The 15,610-nt window shown below is 40.4% G+C and overlaps 1 protein-coding gene across 1 annotated transcript; it reads left to right on the top strand.

The window, feature by feature from the left end:
• The first annotated feature begins 715 nt into the window (after positions 1-715).
• Positions 716-13,665, top strand: prokr1b (prokineticin receptor 1b). Its single transcript, XM_084391927.1, has 3 exons — positions 716-844; positions 8,614-9,218; positions 11,725-13,665. Exons 2-3 carry the CDS (start codon positions 8,749-8,751, stop codon positions 12,440-12,442), a joined length of 1,188 nt encoding a protein of 395 aa, XP_084248053.1. The 5' UTR covers positions 716-844; positions 8,614-8,748; the 3' UTR covers positions 12,443-13,665.
• Positions 13,666-15,610: the final 1,945 nt, after the last annotated feature.

Below are 15,610 nucleotides of genomic sequence, written 5' to 3'. Positions count from 1 at the left end.
CATTATAATGAAAATCTTGCCAATTACTATTACAATTATTACGCTTCTTTTTTCATTGTATGTTGCCCCAAGAACACATTAATATGCAAATTAGATACAATGTATAGATACATAAAATGGGAAAACCTGCCTATGGCCATTTTACACACATAGTTTATCAAATAATTATGTTATATCTTTCATAAAATAGTTAAGAATCATATTTATACAAAGTTTGTTAGGCTTTATAAAATCCTGAAACCTAACAATTGATTGGTGATTTAAAATAAAATACCATTGTTTTTGCCCATTCATGTCTTTTTATTTTTTTAGAATTGAGTCCTGGTGTCCTCTACAGACCCTGGTGTCCTCTAACATAACAAATGAATAAAATATCATTTTTCAAAAATGTTCTTTTTCTTTTTTTCTTTTCTTTTCTTTTTTCTTTTCTTATAAGCAATGTAATGACACGAAAGGAGGATCTCAGGAGGATAGTATATTGGGTGAATTCAGTCAGGTAAATTGGGACACTTTATAACTATATCTACAGGCTATATATAATGTTGCAATATAATCCCAACTGAGCCTTTTAATTCAAGGACTGTATTCAATGTATAATTTGGCGTATTGTAGAGACTCTTACAATTAGCGCGCGTCACAGCGTCATGGTGAACAGGTGAAGCCGTGCTGGAGGACTGATCGCGCCACTGATCAGACTTTCACATGAGCCACCAGAGGGAGAGAGAAGATGCTCATCTGTGCAGGACCCGAGCGGAGCCGCGCACACCAGCGCGCGCGTTACACGGATGCGGCAAACATCGCGGGCGAGCAACAATGACACGCGTCTCTCAACTCTTCCAAGTCGGTAAGTTTACGCACAACATCAGATGAGACAACTTCATCGTTATTCATACTAAACATGTTATAAAACATGAGGTGACAGCATACATAATGTTGGATAAAGTGGTAAAGTGGATGAACGTGATTCACTATGAGGGAAACATGAATGTATGCCACTGAGAAGCATTCAGACCTCTTAGGAAACCAAGCAGAAAGAAAATGATGCATCTTAGCAAACCAAAAGCATTTAGATGGTAAAATATGCCATTTTAAAGAAAACAAAAAACAATTTTAAAGCGGACAGTTTGACTGTATATACATTCAAGGATTGATTATTAAAGTGTCAAGTATTCATTGTGAAATATCTGTTATTATCTGTGTCTATTATTGTTATTCTTCTTTATGAACCGTTTACAGCCTTGCTAAAATGTAATAAAGTAAACGGCCAGCAAACAGAATTTTTGATTTTTCATTTCAAGAAAACAAACAATAATTGTAAGCACAGTTGCGTTATGATGCCTCTTCGTGGTTATAATAAAGCTCATGTTGCAGACGTGATAAAATATTCCTGTTCCATAGGTATATTGCATTTTTCTATTTAGTATTTACATACTGTGGGGTTATAATGTATCATGACTGTGATTACAATTAATTATAATATATAAATATATAAAGCTTTACTTGATGTATCACAAATTAACACCCTTTTAAAGCATTGTTAATACATGTTAAATAAAAGCCGAATCTTATTAAAATGGAATTGGATGTTGTGGTGGAGCCAGGAAGGCAAAATGTTTAATAATGTAAAATGATTTAAGTGAAATGATTTTTTACTTTGAAATAAGCATCACACTTTAATAATCAATCCTTGAATGTATAGTCAAACTGTCCGCTTTAAAACTGTTTTTTTCTTTAAAATGGCATATTTTACCATCTAAATGCTTTTGGTTTGCAAAGATGCATCATTTTCTTTCTGCTTGGTTTCCTAAGAGGTCTGAATGCTTCTCAGTGGCATACATTCATGTTTCCCTCATAGTGAATCACGTTCATCCACTTTTTTAAGGAGAAAGTACATACATTATAAATACATTATCCGCAGGAGACTGGAGCTGTTTCTTCCACGGGACTCTTTCAACTTTTCCTCCCCCTCAAGTTAATGAAAATGTGTTCATTATTTAAAGGTCCCATTGCATGAAAATTTCACTTTATGAGGTTTTTTTTAACCTAAATATGAGTTTCCCTAGCCTGCCTATGGTCCCCCAGTGGCTAGACGTTTTGATGGGTGTAAATCATAGACTGTAAAAAAAGATGGACGACGCCCCTTCGCTCTCTTCCATTGGTGAGAACTGAAGCCGCCAGTGTCCCGATATGGCGCTGACATCTTGGGACTTGAGTCTGCGCAGTAGCGATCTCGGGTCCAGACCCGCGCAGTAGCGATCTCGGGACCAGACCCGCGCAGTAGCGATCTCGAGACCAGACCTGCGCAGTAGCGATCTCGGGTCCAGACCTGGGCCGGGTTTCCCGATAACGATGTATCTTAGCTCTTAAGAGCGCTTTCTACGTGCAAAGTTACGAACGCTCGCAGCAATTCCACGAGCGTTTCCCAAAAATGCACTTAACATGAACGCGCGAGAACGCGCTCTACGTGCTACTTAAGAGTCGCTGTCCATTCGAGAAGTGCTGAAACATAACCTTATATGGAATCGTATTCTGAACGTTTAACCTAATAATTGTCATCTGTTGTGGATTAGCAATCAAGACAAGTCTATATAAAGCACCTACAGGCGGAGGCACTGACAAAATGGCAAAAAAAAAAAAAAAGATATCTTTCAAAAAGATGAAATTAATGTCCTTTTATAGGAGATAGAGCGAAACAAAGGTGTAATTTTAAACAGATTTAAAGGATTTATTTTATTTATTTTTTTGTTCATTCATTTAATTTTGATTAAAATTATTAGATTAAATTATTTCTTTTTTTTTTTTTTTTTTTTTGACCTTTTTAATTATTTAATTTATACATTAATTTAACCAACAACAAAAAAGAGTAATAAAGTGTACAATAAAGTAGGGCTTAACGATATGGACAAAATTTCATATCTCGATTTTCATGCCAGATATCTCGATATCGATACAATACGATATGACTACGTAAGTACTAAAAAAACAATACATTTAGAGTTTGTAAAATACACACTGATGTCTATGGAAGAGGTAATAATAATCCTTTCCATTATAATTCGACACGTTTTATTCATATCAGATACACATTGTGTAAGTAACTTCAATGTTTACTCTATTCTATTCCCAGTTCACCAGCCACTTACTTTTGTGATCGCAGTAGCGATCTCGGGACCAGACCCGCGCAGTAGCGATCTCGGGTCCAGACCCGCGCAGTAGCGATCTCGGGACCAGACCCGCGCAGTAGCGATCTCGGGACCAGACCCGCGCAGTAGCGATCTCGGGACCAGACCCGCGCAGTAGCGATCTCGGGACCAGACCCGCGCAGTAGCGATCTCGAGACCAGACCCGCGCAGTAGCGATCTCGGGACCAGACCCGCGCAGTAGCGATCTCGGGACCAGACCCGCGCAGTAGCGATCTCGGGACCAGACCCGCGCAGTAGCGATCTCGGGACCAGACCCGCGCAGTAGCGATCTCGAGACCAGACCCGCGCAGTAGCGATCTCGGGACCAGACCCGCGCAGTAGCGATCTCGGGTCCAGACCCGCGCAGTAGCGATCTCGGGTCCAGACCCGCGCAGTAGCGATCTCGGGACCAGACCCGCGCAGTAGCGATCTCGGGTCCAGACCCGCGCAGTAGCGATCTCGGGACCAGACCCGCGCAGTAGCGATCTCGGGTCCAGACCCGCGCAGTAGCGATCTCGGGTCCAGACCCGCGCAGTAGCGATCTCGGGACCAGACCCGCGCAGTAGCGATCTCGGGTCCAGACCCGCGCAGTAGCGATCTCGGGACCAGACCCGCGCAGTAGCGATCTCGGGACCAGACCCGCGCAGTAGCGATCCCGGGACCAGACCCGCGCAGTAGCGATCTCGGGTCCAGACCCGCGCAGTAGCGATCTCGAGACCAGACCTGCGCAGTAGCGATCTCGGGACCAGACCCGCGCAGTAGCGATCTCGGGTCCAGACCTGGGCCGGGTTTCCCGATAACGATGTATCTTAGCTCTTAAGAGCGCTTTCTACGTGCAAAGTTACGAACGCTCGCAGCAATTCCACGAGCGTTTCCCAAAAATGCACTTAACATGAACGCGCGAGAACGCGCTCTACGTGCTACTTAAGAGTCGCTGTCCATTCGAGAAGTGCTGAAACATAACCTTATATGGAATCGTATTCTGAACGTTTAACCTAATAATTGTCATCTGTTGTGGATTAGCAATCAAGACAAGTCTATATAAAGCACCTACAGGCGGAGGCACTGACAAAATGGCAAAAAAAAAAAAAAAAGATATCTTTCAAAAAGATGAAATTAATGTCCTTTTATAGGAGATAGAGCGAAACAAAGGTGTAATTTTAAACAGATTTAAAGGATTTATTTTATTTATTTTTTTGTTCATTCATTTAATTTTGATTAAAATTATTAGATTAAATTATTTCTTTTTTTTTTTTCTTTTTTTTTTTGACCTTTTTAATTATTTAATTTATACATTAATTTAACCAACAACAAAAAAGAGTAATAAAGTGTACAATAAAGTAGGGCTTAACGATATGGACAAAATTTCATATCTCGATTTTCATGCCAGATATCTCGATATCGATACAATACGATATGACTACGTAAGTACTAAAAAAACAATACATTTAGAGTTTGTAAAATACACACTGATGTCTATGGAAGAGGTAATAATAATCCTTTCCATTATAATTCGACACGTTTTATTCATATCAGATACACATTGTGTAAGTAACTTCAATGTTTACTCTATTCTATTCCCAGTTCACCAGCCACTTACTTTTGTGATCGCAGTAGCGATCTCGGGACCAGACCCGCGCAGTAGCGATCTCGGGTCCAGACCCGCGCAGTAGCGATCTCGGGACCAGACCCGCGCAGTAGCGATCTCGAGACCAGACCCGCGGAGTAGCGATCTCGGGACCAGACCCGCGCAGTAGCGATCTCGGGTCCAGACCCGCGCAGTAGCGATCTCGGGACCAGACCCGCGCAGTAGCGATCTCGGGACCAGACCCGCGCAGTAGCGATCTCGGGTCCAGACCCGCGCAGTAGCGATCTCGGGTCCAGACCTGCGCAATAGCGATCTCGGGACCAGACCCGCGCAGTAGCGATCTCGGGACCAGACCCGCGCAGTAGCGATCTCGGGTCCAGACCCGCGCAGTAGCGATCTCGGGTCCAGACCCGCGCAGTAGCGATCTCGGGACCAGACCTGCGCAGTAGCGATCTCGGGTCCAGACCCGCGCAGTAGCGATCTCGGGTCCAGACCCGCGCAGTAGCGATCTCGGGTCCAGACCCGCGCAGTAGCGATCTCGGGACCAGACCCGCGCAGTAGCGATCTCGGGTCCAGACCCGCGCAGTAGCGATCTCGGGACCAGACCCGCGCAGTAGCGATCTCGGGTCCAGACCCGCGCAGTAGCGATCTCGGGACCAGGGGACCAGACCTGCGCAGTAGCGATCTCGGGACCAGACCCGCGCAGTAGCGATCTCGGGTCCAGACCCGCGCAGTAGCGATCTCGAGACCAGACCTGCGCAGTAGCGATCTCGAGACCAGACCTGCGCAGTAGCGATCTGGGGACCAGACCTGCGCAGTAGTGAGCAGGAAGTAAAGCCGCGAAATCAACGCTCCGCCCTAACTCTCGCAGAACCAACTCTCCCTGAGTGCACTTTTTTAAAAATGTATTGGAGTACGACAAGAGGCTTGTTAAAATAAAGTAAACACAATCTCCTCAGTCCTCCGTAGATCCCGAAAAAAAATTTCGTTGGTGCTTCAGTGACTACTTCGCTCGAGAACCTGTCAATCACAGCTGTCAATCATGACGTTACACCACCGTTTTTATAGCATCACGTAACTAACTAAAAACCAACTTATTTTTGAAACAGACACTTGAACTTACATCAGCGTGATAAAAACGACAGCAAGAAACCACCTTTGGAAAAAAGATATTTGAAGTGTAATTTAATTGTTTAGTTGGTCTCACGTCCCGTTGAATAAGACGGGGAGGCGGGGTTTACGACCTATACTAGGACCAGTCACCGGGGGGCAATCGAGACATTTTGGCTTCACTTTTCAAGGCTTGTGCGGCACGCTTGGTGTAAACCAAGCCCTGGGTATTTTGGAGAAAATGAAAGCTGAGAGGGGCGAATCTAGAATCTTCCCTTTATGTCGTCATAAGGGAAAAGGTTACCTCCCCTTTCTATTCTTTGCCCGCAAAGAGAATTTGGCCCGGCCATGAGAAAATGAGCTGTGCGAGCGCGATATTGGTTTTTCCTCGAGAGACATCATGGCTTGCAAACAAGCGAAGCATGGCAGTTGCTCAGTGTTTGGATGTACAAATGAACACAAAGGTATTTTTTTAGTTCCTTCATCCGAGCCTCTGAAGAACCAGTGGGTTATGTGAATGTCTGATGTGTAATTGTTCAAGTTCAGACAGATAATCTTTCTCTCAAAGTCGTTCAATACTGTTTATGCATCAGTAAATCAAGCCAGTGACTAAACGATCAACTTCACTTCGTTTCTCTTAGTAGGATGAAAATAATCTTATTTAAACTGTGATTAATATATATACAGAAAGCAATCAAAGACCAATCCCTTTCCAATCGCCCAAGCTGTCAATCACACAGCGCGAGTTTATCTGGACACTTGCCAAAACTCGTTATGAAATCACTGTTACGCTGCACAACGAAGCTCTTACTGTACTTACCTCATGTTTGCATTGGTGAAAGCATTAATGAGAGTGCAGAAACTGCATTGCAATGATAAGATCTTCATTCACGCGATAAACAGGCTGTCATCTGCTCAATGCTCATCTCTGCAACCTTTTATGTGATGGGAATAGATCTAAATACTTAAAAAAACTTCTCACGATTCGTTAATCTCGATAGCTATAATAGTAAAAACGAATAATAGCTGTAATAGTAAAAGTATTCGAGAGAGTTCCACATGTAATGCTAGATATTTCATATGCAAGCATGTCAGCCAATCACAGCAGTGGGCGTTTACACTGAAGTCTCACAGCAGCCAATCACAGCAGTGGGCGTTTACACTGCAGTCTCACAGCAGACACGCCCCTTCAAACAGAGCGTTCAAATCAGAGCCTAAAATCAGGCTAGGAAATATGCCTTTTATTTCTAAATTATAACAACTTTTGATCTAAAAAACATACTAACATTATAAGGGCACCCCAGGAATCATTCTAAAATAATACAATAATCCATGCAATGGGACCTTTAACCGAACAGTTTATTCCAAAATGAACAATCTATCATTATTCACCTAATCGTTCCAACTCTGTATGACTTTCTTTCTTTCTTCGAACACAAAAGGCGATATTCTGAATAATACTCTGGTTGCTCTTTTCCATACAATTATAGTGACACGGAAATTAAGCTTTCAATGAACTAAAAGCACAATAAAAGTTTCTCAAAATATATATTGCAAGTCTTCTGAAATCCCATATGGCAAAAAATAAAAAAATAAAAAATAATTCTGCCCAAAATATATGCTGAATATGTGTTGTACACAATGAAATACATTGTTGAAATTGAAAATATATTTCGTTTTAACATTCATATACCAAAATGTATTTCAGGGTCAAGAAAACACATTTCCAGTCTTACAGTATACTACATTTTGGCTAAATGCAAATGTGGATGGAATAGCCTCCTAAAGATCTACACTAGGTTTTATATCCATCATTTAAAATACACTGATCAGCCACAACATAAATCCACCTACCAACAACACCTTGAACTTTTGTTCCTCAAAGTATTTCTCCTGCTTTTTTATAACCTCCAACTTTTGCAGTGTGGCAATTTTTTAAATTTTTTTAATTTACATTTTAAAGTCCACGTATTCATGTACAACAAGTAAAGTTTTTCTTTAAATGTTAAATTGGTAAATGTATTCTCTTGGTTTGAAATATATGGAGGGCAAAATATATTTTAAATGCTTTAAAAAAATAAACATTTTTATTTTTAAAATATACAAAAAATGGTCAAAAAGTGTCTCGATAGAAAATATATTTACATTAATATATTTTTTGGCCATTTCTTGTATATTTTAAAAAAGTTTAAAAATATATTTGAAAGTATATATTTTTTGTCATATGGGATGGAACTGTTAAATTTCCACAGTGAGACATTTACTCAAGAACTGCTGTGTGTACAACGCTTTTGTGATTTGTTCTTGAATCAGACATCGCTAATTCTCTGAAGAACACATGAACGAGATCGAGGGCAGATTAAAGATTTAATGTTTGGGTGAACTACTCTTTAACCCCCTGGATTGTGATGGTTTTCCACAAAGCTGCAAAATCAACTTAAAATACTGTCGTTTTTTATCATACAGGAACGTAATATGTCATTTGAAACTGTAAAGGAATACTTTTATTTGTGTACACTCAGAAGAACAACAAAACTTTCTGCCATCTCAGCCTCTGTGAACTTCTTTCTGAAACGCGTCACAAAAATGAACAATAATTTATATGAGATATGTCTTTAGAAAGCTTGAAGTGTCTACTTTTAAACAGTGTTTGATTGACTGTGTTTATGTTTTGTTTCATTGACCGTGATTGTTTTGTGTTTCATGTGCGGCTTTCTCCTACTGAAAATGTAGCATCTAAAGCATTATCAAAAGACAAGAACCAGCCTGGATCATGACCGCTGACTGATAGAAAAACCTTACGAGGCGAGAAACCCGACAGAAATTTCAAGAGCTCACTCACTCACTCACTCCTCTGGTGTTCCTGCCATGGCGGACGCTAACATCTCTCAGCTGGCGGCCGTGTACGTGAACCCTCACAGTCAAGTTCCCGTTCTGGACGTCCATGACACTTACACGGACTTCTACGACATGGACTATGGCGTTCCCGCTGACGAGATGCCGGACACCACGCAGGGACTGGCCTACTTCGTGGCCACCATCGTCATCGGAGCGGTCCTGGTCTGTATCATGCTGGTGTGCGGCTTCGGAAACTTCTTGTTCATAGCCACTCTGGCCCGATACAAAAAACTCAGGAACCTCACCAACCTGCTGATCGCTAACCTGGCCATCTCCGACTTCATCGTGGCGGTGGTGTGCTGCCCTTTCTTGGTGGATTACTACGTGGTCAAGCAGCTCTCCTGGGACCATGGGAAAGTGCTGTGTGCCTCCGTCAACTACCTCAGGACTGTGTCCCTGTATGTGTCCACCAATGCCTTACTGGCCATCGCCGTCGACAGGTCGGTGTGATTTAGATATCCTCCTATATACTGCATATTCAGTGGCCGAAAAATTCTTGGCTTTCAGATTCATGCATTATGCATTGAGGCTCCTATACTCAACTGTGAGGAAAATATTGCATACTCTGCAACAAAAGCTTTCCAGTTATTCAGTAGGATTTAAAAATCTGCCATGCATTATCCTGTATTGAGAACAAAGCAAGTGAAAACCTCACTATCTTAGCAACTTTACTTTAAGGAATAGTTCACTTCAAAATGAAATTTCTGCCATCATTTACTCGCCCTCAAGTTGTTTCAAACCTGTATGAATTTCTATCTTCTGTTGAACACAAAGGAAGATATTTTGAAGAGTATGGGTAACCAGACAGTTGTTGGACCCCATTGACTTCTATTAAAAAATAATTCTATAATATGTTTTTCCTTCTAGTTATCACACATCTCTTCACATTTGAATATGTCACATTTCATACAGTAACACTGGTGAAGGGGAAGATTATTGGTGAATAACAACTGTTATTTCTCCTGGATCTACTAATACTTGGCAGATTTGACAATCATAGTGACTATGAATTATTATTGTAATAATAATAATAATAATAAAATTCCCCTTTGTGTTTAAAAAATGCATACTGTACATGTTTGGAACAACATAAAGAGTGATGTAAGTTTAATGATTAGATTAACTATGACACTGATATTTATAATGCTATTCTGAATGCATTGTAATGCATTATAAAAACCTACTATGAATTGTTGTTGTAAAAATAATAATAATATCTCCCATTGTGTTAAATTTTTTTTTAAATAAACGTGTACTGTACATTTGGAACAACATGAACGTGAGAAAATAGTGATGTAATTTAAATTTTAAGATAAACAGTTCCTTGATTATTACGCCGGAATGAGAGTAGTTCCTAGTCATATAGGCTTAGAAAATCGCAACTTTTCATTTTCCGTCGATCTTAGTACACGGTTTAACTACAGAAGAGTCAAGTTTTAAATAGGAAAAATATTGAAACTCTTTGGTCATTTTGAAAGAAATGCTACTGGACTCATCAGAATCAATGATCTATGCTAAGCTATGCTAAAAGTGGTAGCGTCAGACCCGGAGTTCGGCTGAATGGATTCTAAAACGGTAAAACTCATCTGTTTAACTCTGGGGGAGTTGTAAAATGAGCATATTTCCGAAAAAAGTGGAGTATCCCTTTAAATAGAACAAATTGTACTAGATGAAGAATTGCAAAAGAATTGTGTTAAAGTCAGCTTGAAAGGGAAGTTGCTCTAGTCTTTTCTCCTCTATTGTGTAGTATATCAGAGTGAAACGCTTCTGGAACGAGAACAAATGAGGGCGGGGCTTGATTGTATGATTGTGGTTTGCTATTGGCTGATCTCATGTGAGTGACAGGTTGCCCCGCCCTCATCATCAGAGAAGAGAAGAGATGCTGCAAGAGGGAATTATTCTGATTCAAGATTACCAGGAACATCAATTTAACACAGCAATGATGTGCTGATCAATTATTTATAATAAATATTGCAATATTGAAATAAATTGATTTCACAGTGACTTCGATGTGTTAGAGAGCTTTAGGTTTTCACTCAACACAGTGCAGTGTAAAGTTAGCAGTTATGTTAAAATATTTTATATTTATAAAATAATAAGAAAGATGTGATCATTCACAATACAGAATGAAAAAAGGATAGTTCACTCAAAAAAATAAAATTAAGTCCACAAGCTAGCAGACTTTACTTGTATGACATTTACGTTTAATGACATTGGTGAGGGTGCAATACATAATTATGCAAATTCATAGAAAAGGAGACAGAGCTGCATGATTAATCATTAAAAGATTGCGATCTTATTCTTAAATGACAGAGATTCGGCTCAGTTTATTAAACCTTTGATAAGTCTGATCACAGGAACATTCAGATCTGTGTTCTGATCCAGAGAGAGCCGTTGTCATGAATAGATATGAAACCGCTTCACAAACAGTCTCTTTTTTTTTAACCACACAGGATCATTATTTCTGTCTTACAATCATTCATATTATCACAGAAGTACTGGAATAAAAGTTTATTGTTCATAATTATATAATCCAAATAGACTGAATCACATTTTGAAAGTAACTTAACGCTTCAAGTAAAGATTGTATCAGTTACTTCATTACACCAGTAGGTGGCGACAAGTGACTGTTAAAAATGTGTCATTGAATCATTAATTCAAGAAATTTGTTCAAAAACGCTGATACACCCAGTAATAAAACAAGTGAAGTCTTTATGAGTGAGTCATTGAATTATTCCCTCAACCCGATTTTTTCAACAACAAAAAAAAAAAAAAGATTTTTGTAAACCAAAAAATTGTGATTCTTGCCTGGCGCAGCGCTACACCAGTGCAGATAGTTAAACCTGGTTAAACAGCATTGGTTAGTAAACAAAAAAGCATGTTTTTAGTGCATTTCCCCGTACAGTATGAATGGAAATTGACCCTGGTCATCTTTGTCGTCTTTAGGTATATGGCCATCGTTCATCCCTTGAGGCCCAGAATGAAGCTCCAGACCGCATACTGTCTCATAACCGGGGTGTGGGTCGTCCCGGTGCTCATTTCCATCCCGTCTGCATACTTCGCGTCCGCGACCAAAGTCCCCAACGGGGCGAACCGCAGCAAAACCTTCTGCGCCCAGATTTGGACGGTGGACCAACAGCTGTACTACCGCTCGTACTTCCTCTTCATCTTCGCCGTGGAGTTCGTCGGGCCGGTGCTCACCATGGCGCTGTGTTACCTGCGCATCTCCCGGGAACTCTGGTTCAAGAGCGTGCCGGGTTTCCAAACGGAGCAGATCCGCAAACGCCTGCGCTGCCGGAGGAAGACGGTCATGGTGCTCATCGGGATCCTCACGGCGTACATCCTCTGCTGGGCTCCGTACTACGGATACACAATCCTGCGGGATTTCCACCCGACGCTCATCTCGCGAGAGCGCAACTCGCTGGTGGCGTTCTACATCATCGAGTGCATCGCCATGAGCAACAGTATGATCAACACCTTCTGCTTCGTCAGTGTGAAGAACAACACCGTCAGATATTTCAAGAGGATCGTTCTCCTGCGCTGGAAATCCACATACAACTCCAGGAAGACCGTAGAGGAGACGGACATCAATCCCAACCTCACCGAATGTAAGAAGGGAGTCGAACTGAGCGGCTTTCACGTCACCCATATTACAGACGATTAAAGAGCAACGTTACTGGTCAAACTTTATAATGAGGTTCATTAGTTAACTAACATGAGCTAACAAAACATTTCTTACAGTATTTATTCATCTTTGTTAATGTTAGTTAATAAAAATACAGCTGATAGTGGTCTGTTCATGTTAGTTCACAGTGCATTAACTAATGTTAACAAATACAACCTTTGATTTTAATAGCGTATTAGTAAATGTTAAAATTAATATTAAATACTATTAATAAATGCTGAAGTAGTGCAGTTCATTCTTCATGTTAACTAAGGGAATTAACTAATGAACCTTATTGTAAAGTGTTACCAGAGTAGGCTACTGGTTATACTGGCATTGTCTTGTGACTGTTGTGTTCTAGTGGTTTTAGTAAAAAGACTTTCCTGTGAATTGTGCCATTTTCATTCTTTGTACTGTAAGTATAACCAATCATTTCAGTTGTTTTGCACAGATGTATTTTATGAGTAAATGAACTGCTCAGCCTATAAAGCATTGTGAAGGACTTCAGTGAATCAAAGGCAATGGTAAAAATATAAAACTACGGACAGAGGCCTATAATTTTGATTATAAGTACAGAACAACATATTTGTTTTTTGGTAACGCTTTACTTAAAGGCTTCATATATAATGCATTATACAAATATGTTTAATATAATGCACCTTATAATGCATTGTATGATCTCATGAATAATTTCAACCACAATTATAATACATTATAATACTTATCTATTCATTGTTACTCCTTTAGACAGTAAAACACATTAAAGCACATGAAAAACAACCAATTTCAGATGCAACAAGGAATCTGCAAATATTATAATGCATTTTAACTTTGGTTACAATTATTTATGACTTTTTTTTTTTTTTAAATCACTCAAAAGGTTCATATGATATTTTTAAAAACGTATTTCTCTTTGGAGAAAACGAGTGGGATTTTTTACTTCCACAACTTTAAAGCTCTATTTATGAAAAACAAACCTAAATAATCGGCAGTATTTCTATTAATACAATTATGGGCTCATTGAACCACCACTCAGTAATGTATTGTTATGTATTACAGATTATTTGAAAATGATAAGCAGGGTCTTTTTTCAGTGGATGTTTTATATTTGGAAGAAATACATTTTTCCATAGTTCTGGAAATGTGGACATTTGCTGTCTTTTGTGTTGTTAATACAGTACCTGCATGCATTCTAGCCAAATAAAGTTGAACCTTAGAACCAAGCCATGTGTCGTGTTGAGTCCTATAATTTTACAGTCATAATTCAAGAAGCAATATCGATCAGTTTAGTGGTGATGTCTGAACATTCGATCTCACATAACCTGTGAGTTATATTTCTCTTTGCTCTGAAAAGCAAGGTCTCTATTTATCTGACGTCCAAGGACAGTTCATACATAATTTACAGAATCTGTCGATACTGAACTCATCACATAAAAAATTATATTTAGTGTGGTCATTGTTTATTATTGACTTGGAATATAGTAGAGAATTTGAATCTAACTTCCACAAAACAACTGTATCTTTGGTGATTTTTATTTTATAGTAGTTCTCTGTTCTAACATTTAAATTAATTTGATGCAACGCATACATGTTTTTACATTGTACGTAAATTCAAAATATTGGCTACACTTTATTTTAAGGTGTCATAGTTACACTATACATTTAACACATTTAATTACACAAGTTTCGAGTAATACTAATTAACTACATGTCTATAGGGTTTGGATTAGGGTTTGGTTTGGTTCAGGGTTAGTTGCATGTAATTATGCATAATTTATAGTTTTACTATATTATTTATATTTATATGTATTACTATAGTAACTATATTTAACATAACAATGACACTGTAAAATACAATGTTACCAAAATATCTGCACGTAATCAGAGCTGTAATTAATTTATGAAATTACATCTATAATTAGGCTACACTGTAATTGCACCTTTAACCTGGCCATACCAGCAACCCTGTCTCTAACCTTACCTATATCCAGCTCAATAGCAGCAGTTTTGCAATACAAAATCAACACAATAAGTACACTGTAACTAACAATAATTTGATGCAAGTACATAAAGACACCTTATACAAAGTGGGACCAAAAAAGGGTTTCTTTACAATGCAGTACAATCATCTATTATCTTCAGTACAATAAAGTCAAAACTTCACAATTGTGTCACCGTTTACCCCTCATGTAGCTCCAAACTCAGCATTGAAAAGAGGCATTATGAAAATGTCAAAGCTACTGACTTTTTTCATACAATGAAAAGCAGGCCGATCAGTATCTGTAATTTTCTGCTGCGGTTTTGTTACATACAAATACAATGTTGTTCTCTTACGAGAGGTCTCTCGTACTGCGTAAGATATCTTACGCTAGGGGAAAATCCTTTTTCCGCGAGATATTGAAGCCAAAAATTATCCTTAATTTTGTAATAATGCAAAACGCGTTGCGGCAGCATGCAGACATAGGCGAGACAGCTCGCGCGCCTATTGGCTGCTCTGCGGCAACTGCAGCAGCCCATCGAGCGAGGCCTGGCGTGACGCCAGACCCAATCAGGGCACTTCGCGCCCGCTGCGTCACGTCCCGCCGAAATGGGCGTGGTCTAGGCCTATAAATACCGCTCGCAGGCAGCTATTATCTGATTTTTCATCCTTCAAGCGAAGCACACGCATCGCTGGAGCCGGAGAAGAAGCCGCGCCGTCTGAGAGAGAGCACCTTCAGCGGGACGAGTCACTGAAGTCGCTGGCCGCGCCGCCTTCCTGCCTTCCTGCTGCGCTTTCCGGCGCTTATATCCTTCCCTTTTATTACACTGTACTTTTGTGTGTGTGTGTCGCCGCCGCGACACACATTCTAAAAGAGCTAGCGTCTTTTTAAAGATGCCTTCCTGCGGCTCGTGCAGAGCCACACTCAGCGACGGGGACCGCCACGTGATTTGCGTTTCCTGCCTGGGTGAGGAACATGCAGCTCTCGCGCTCACTGACGGCGGCTGCCCTCACTGCGAGCTGATGGCAATGGCGACTCCGAGGACTCACCTAGCCTTCTTCACCGAGACTGCTCCCCCGCCCGCCGCGGCGTCGCGCCGTAAAAAGCGCCGTGCCCAGCGGGCCCCGGAACCCTCCCTCAGCCGCCAAAGCTCGCCGGTTCGCCCGCTTGCTTCCCCGGCTTCGTCAGC

Source organism: Rutilus rutilus (genome assembly GCF_951802725.1).
Source record: "Rutilus rutilus genome assembly, chromosome: 20".
In the NCBI taxonomy this organism is placed as follows: Eukaryota; Metazoa; Chordata; class Actinopteri; order Cypriniformes; family Leuciscidae; genus Rutilus; species Rutilus rutilus.
Note: the sequence above shows the minus strand (reverse complement) of the source record. Positions and strands in the feature narration are given on the sequence as shown.

What these genes read in the sequence shown, in the direction of transcription:
- prokr1b (XM_084391927.1), top strand. Translation starts at nt 8,749, where the DNA reads ATGGCGGACGCTAACATCTCTCAGCTGGCGGCCGTGTACGTGAACCCT. An exon ending in CTGGCCATCGCCGTCGACAG is followed by an intron (nt 9,219 to 11,724) that starts GTCGGTGTGATT and finishes TGTCGTCTTTAG; the next exon opens with GTATATGGCCATCGTTCATC.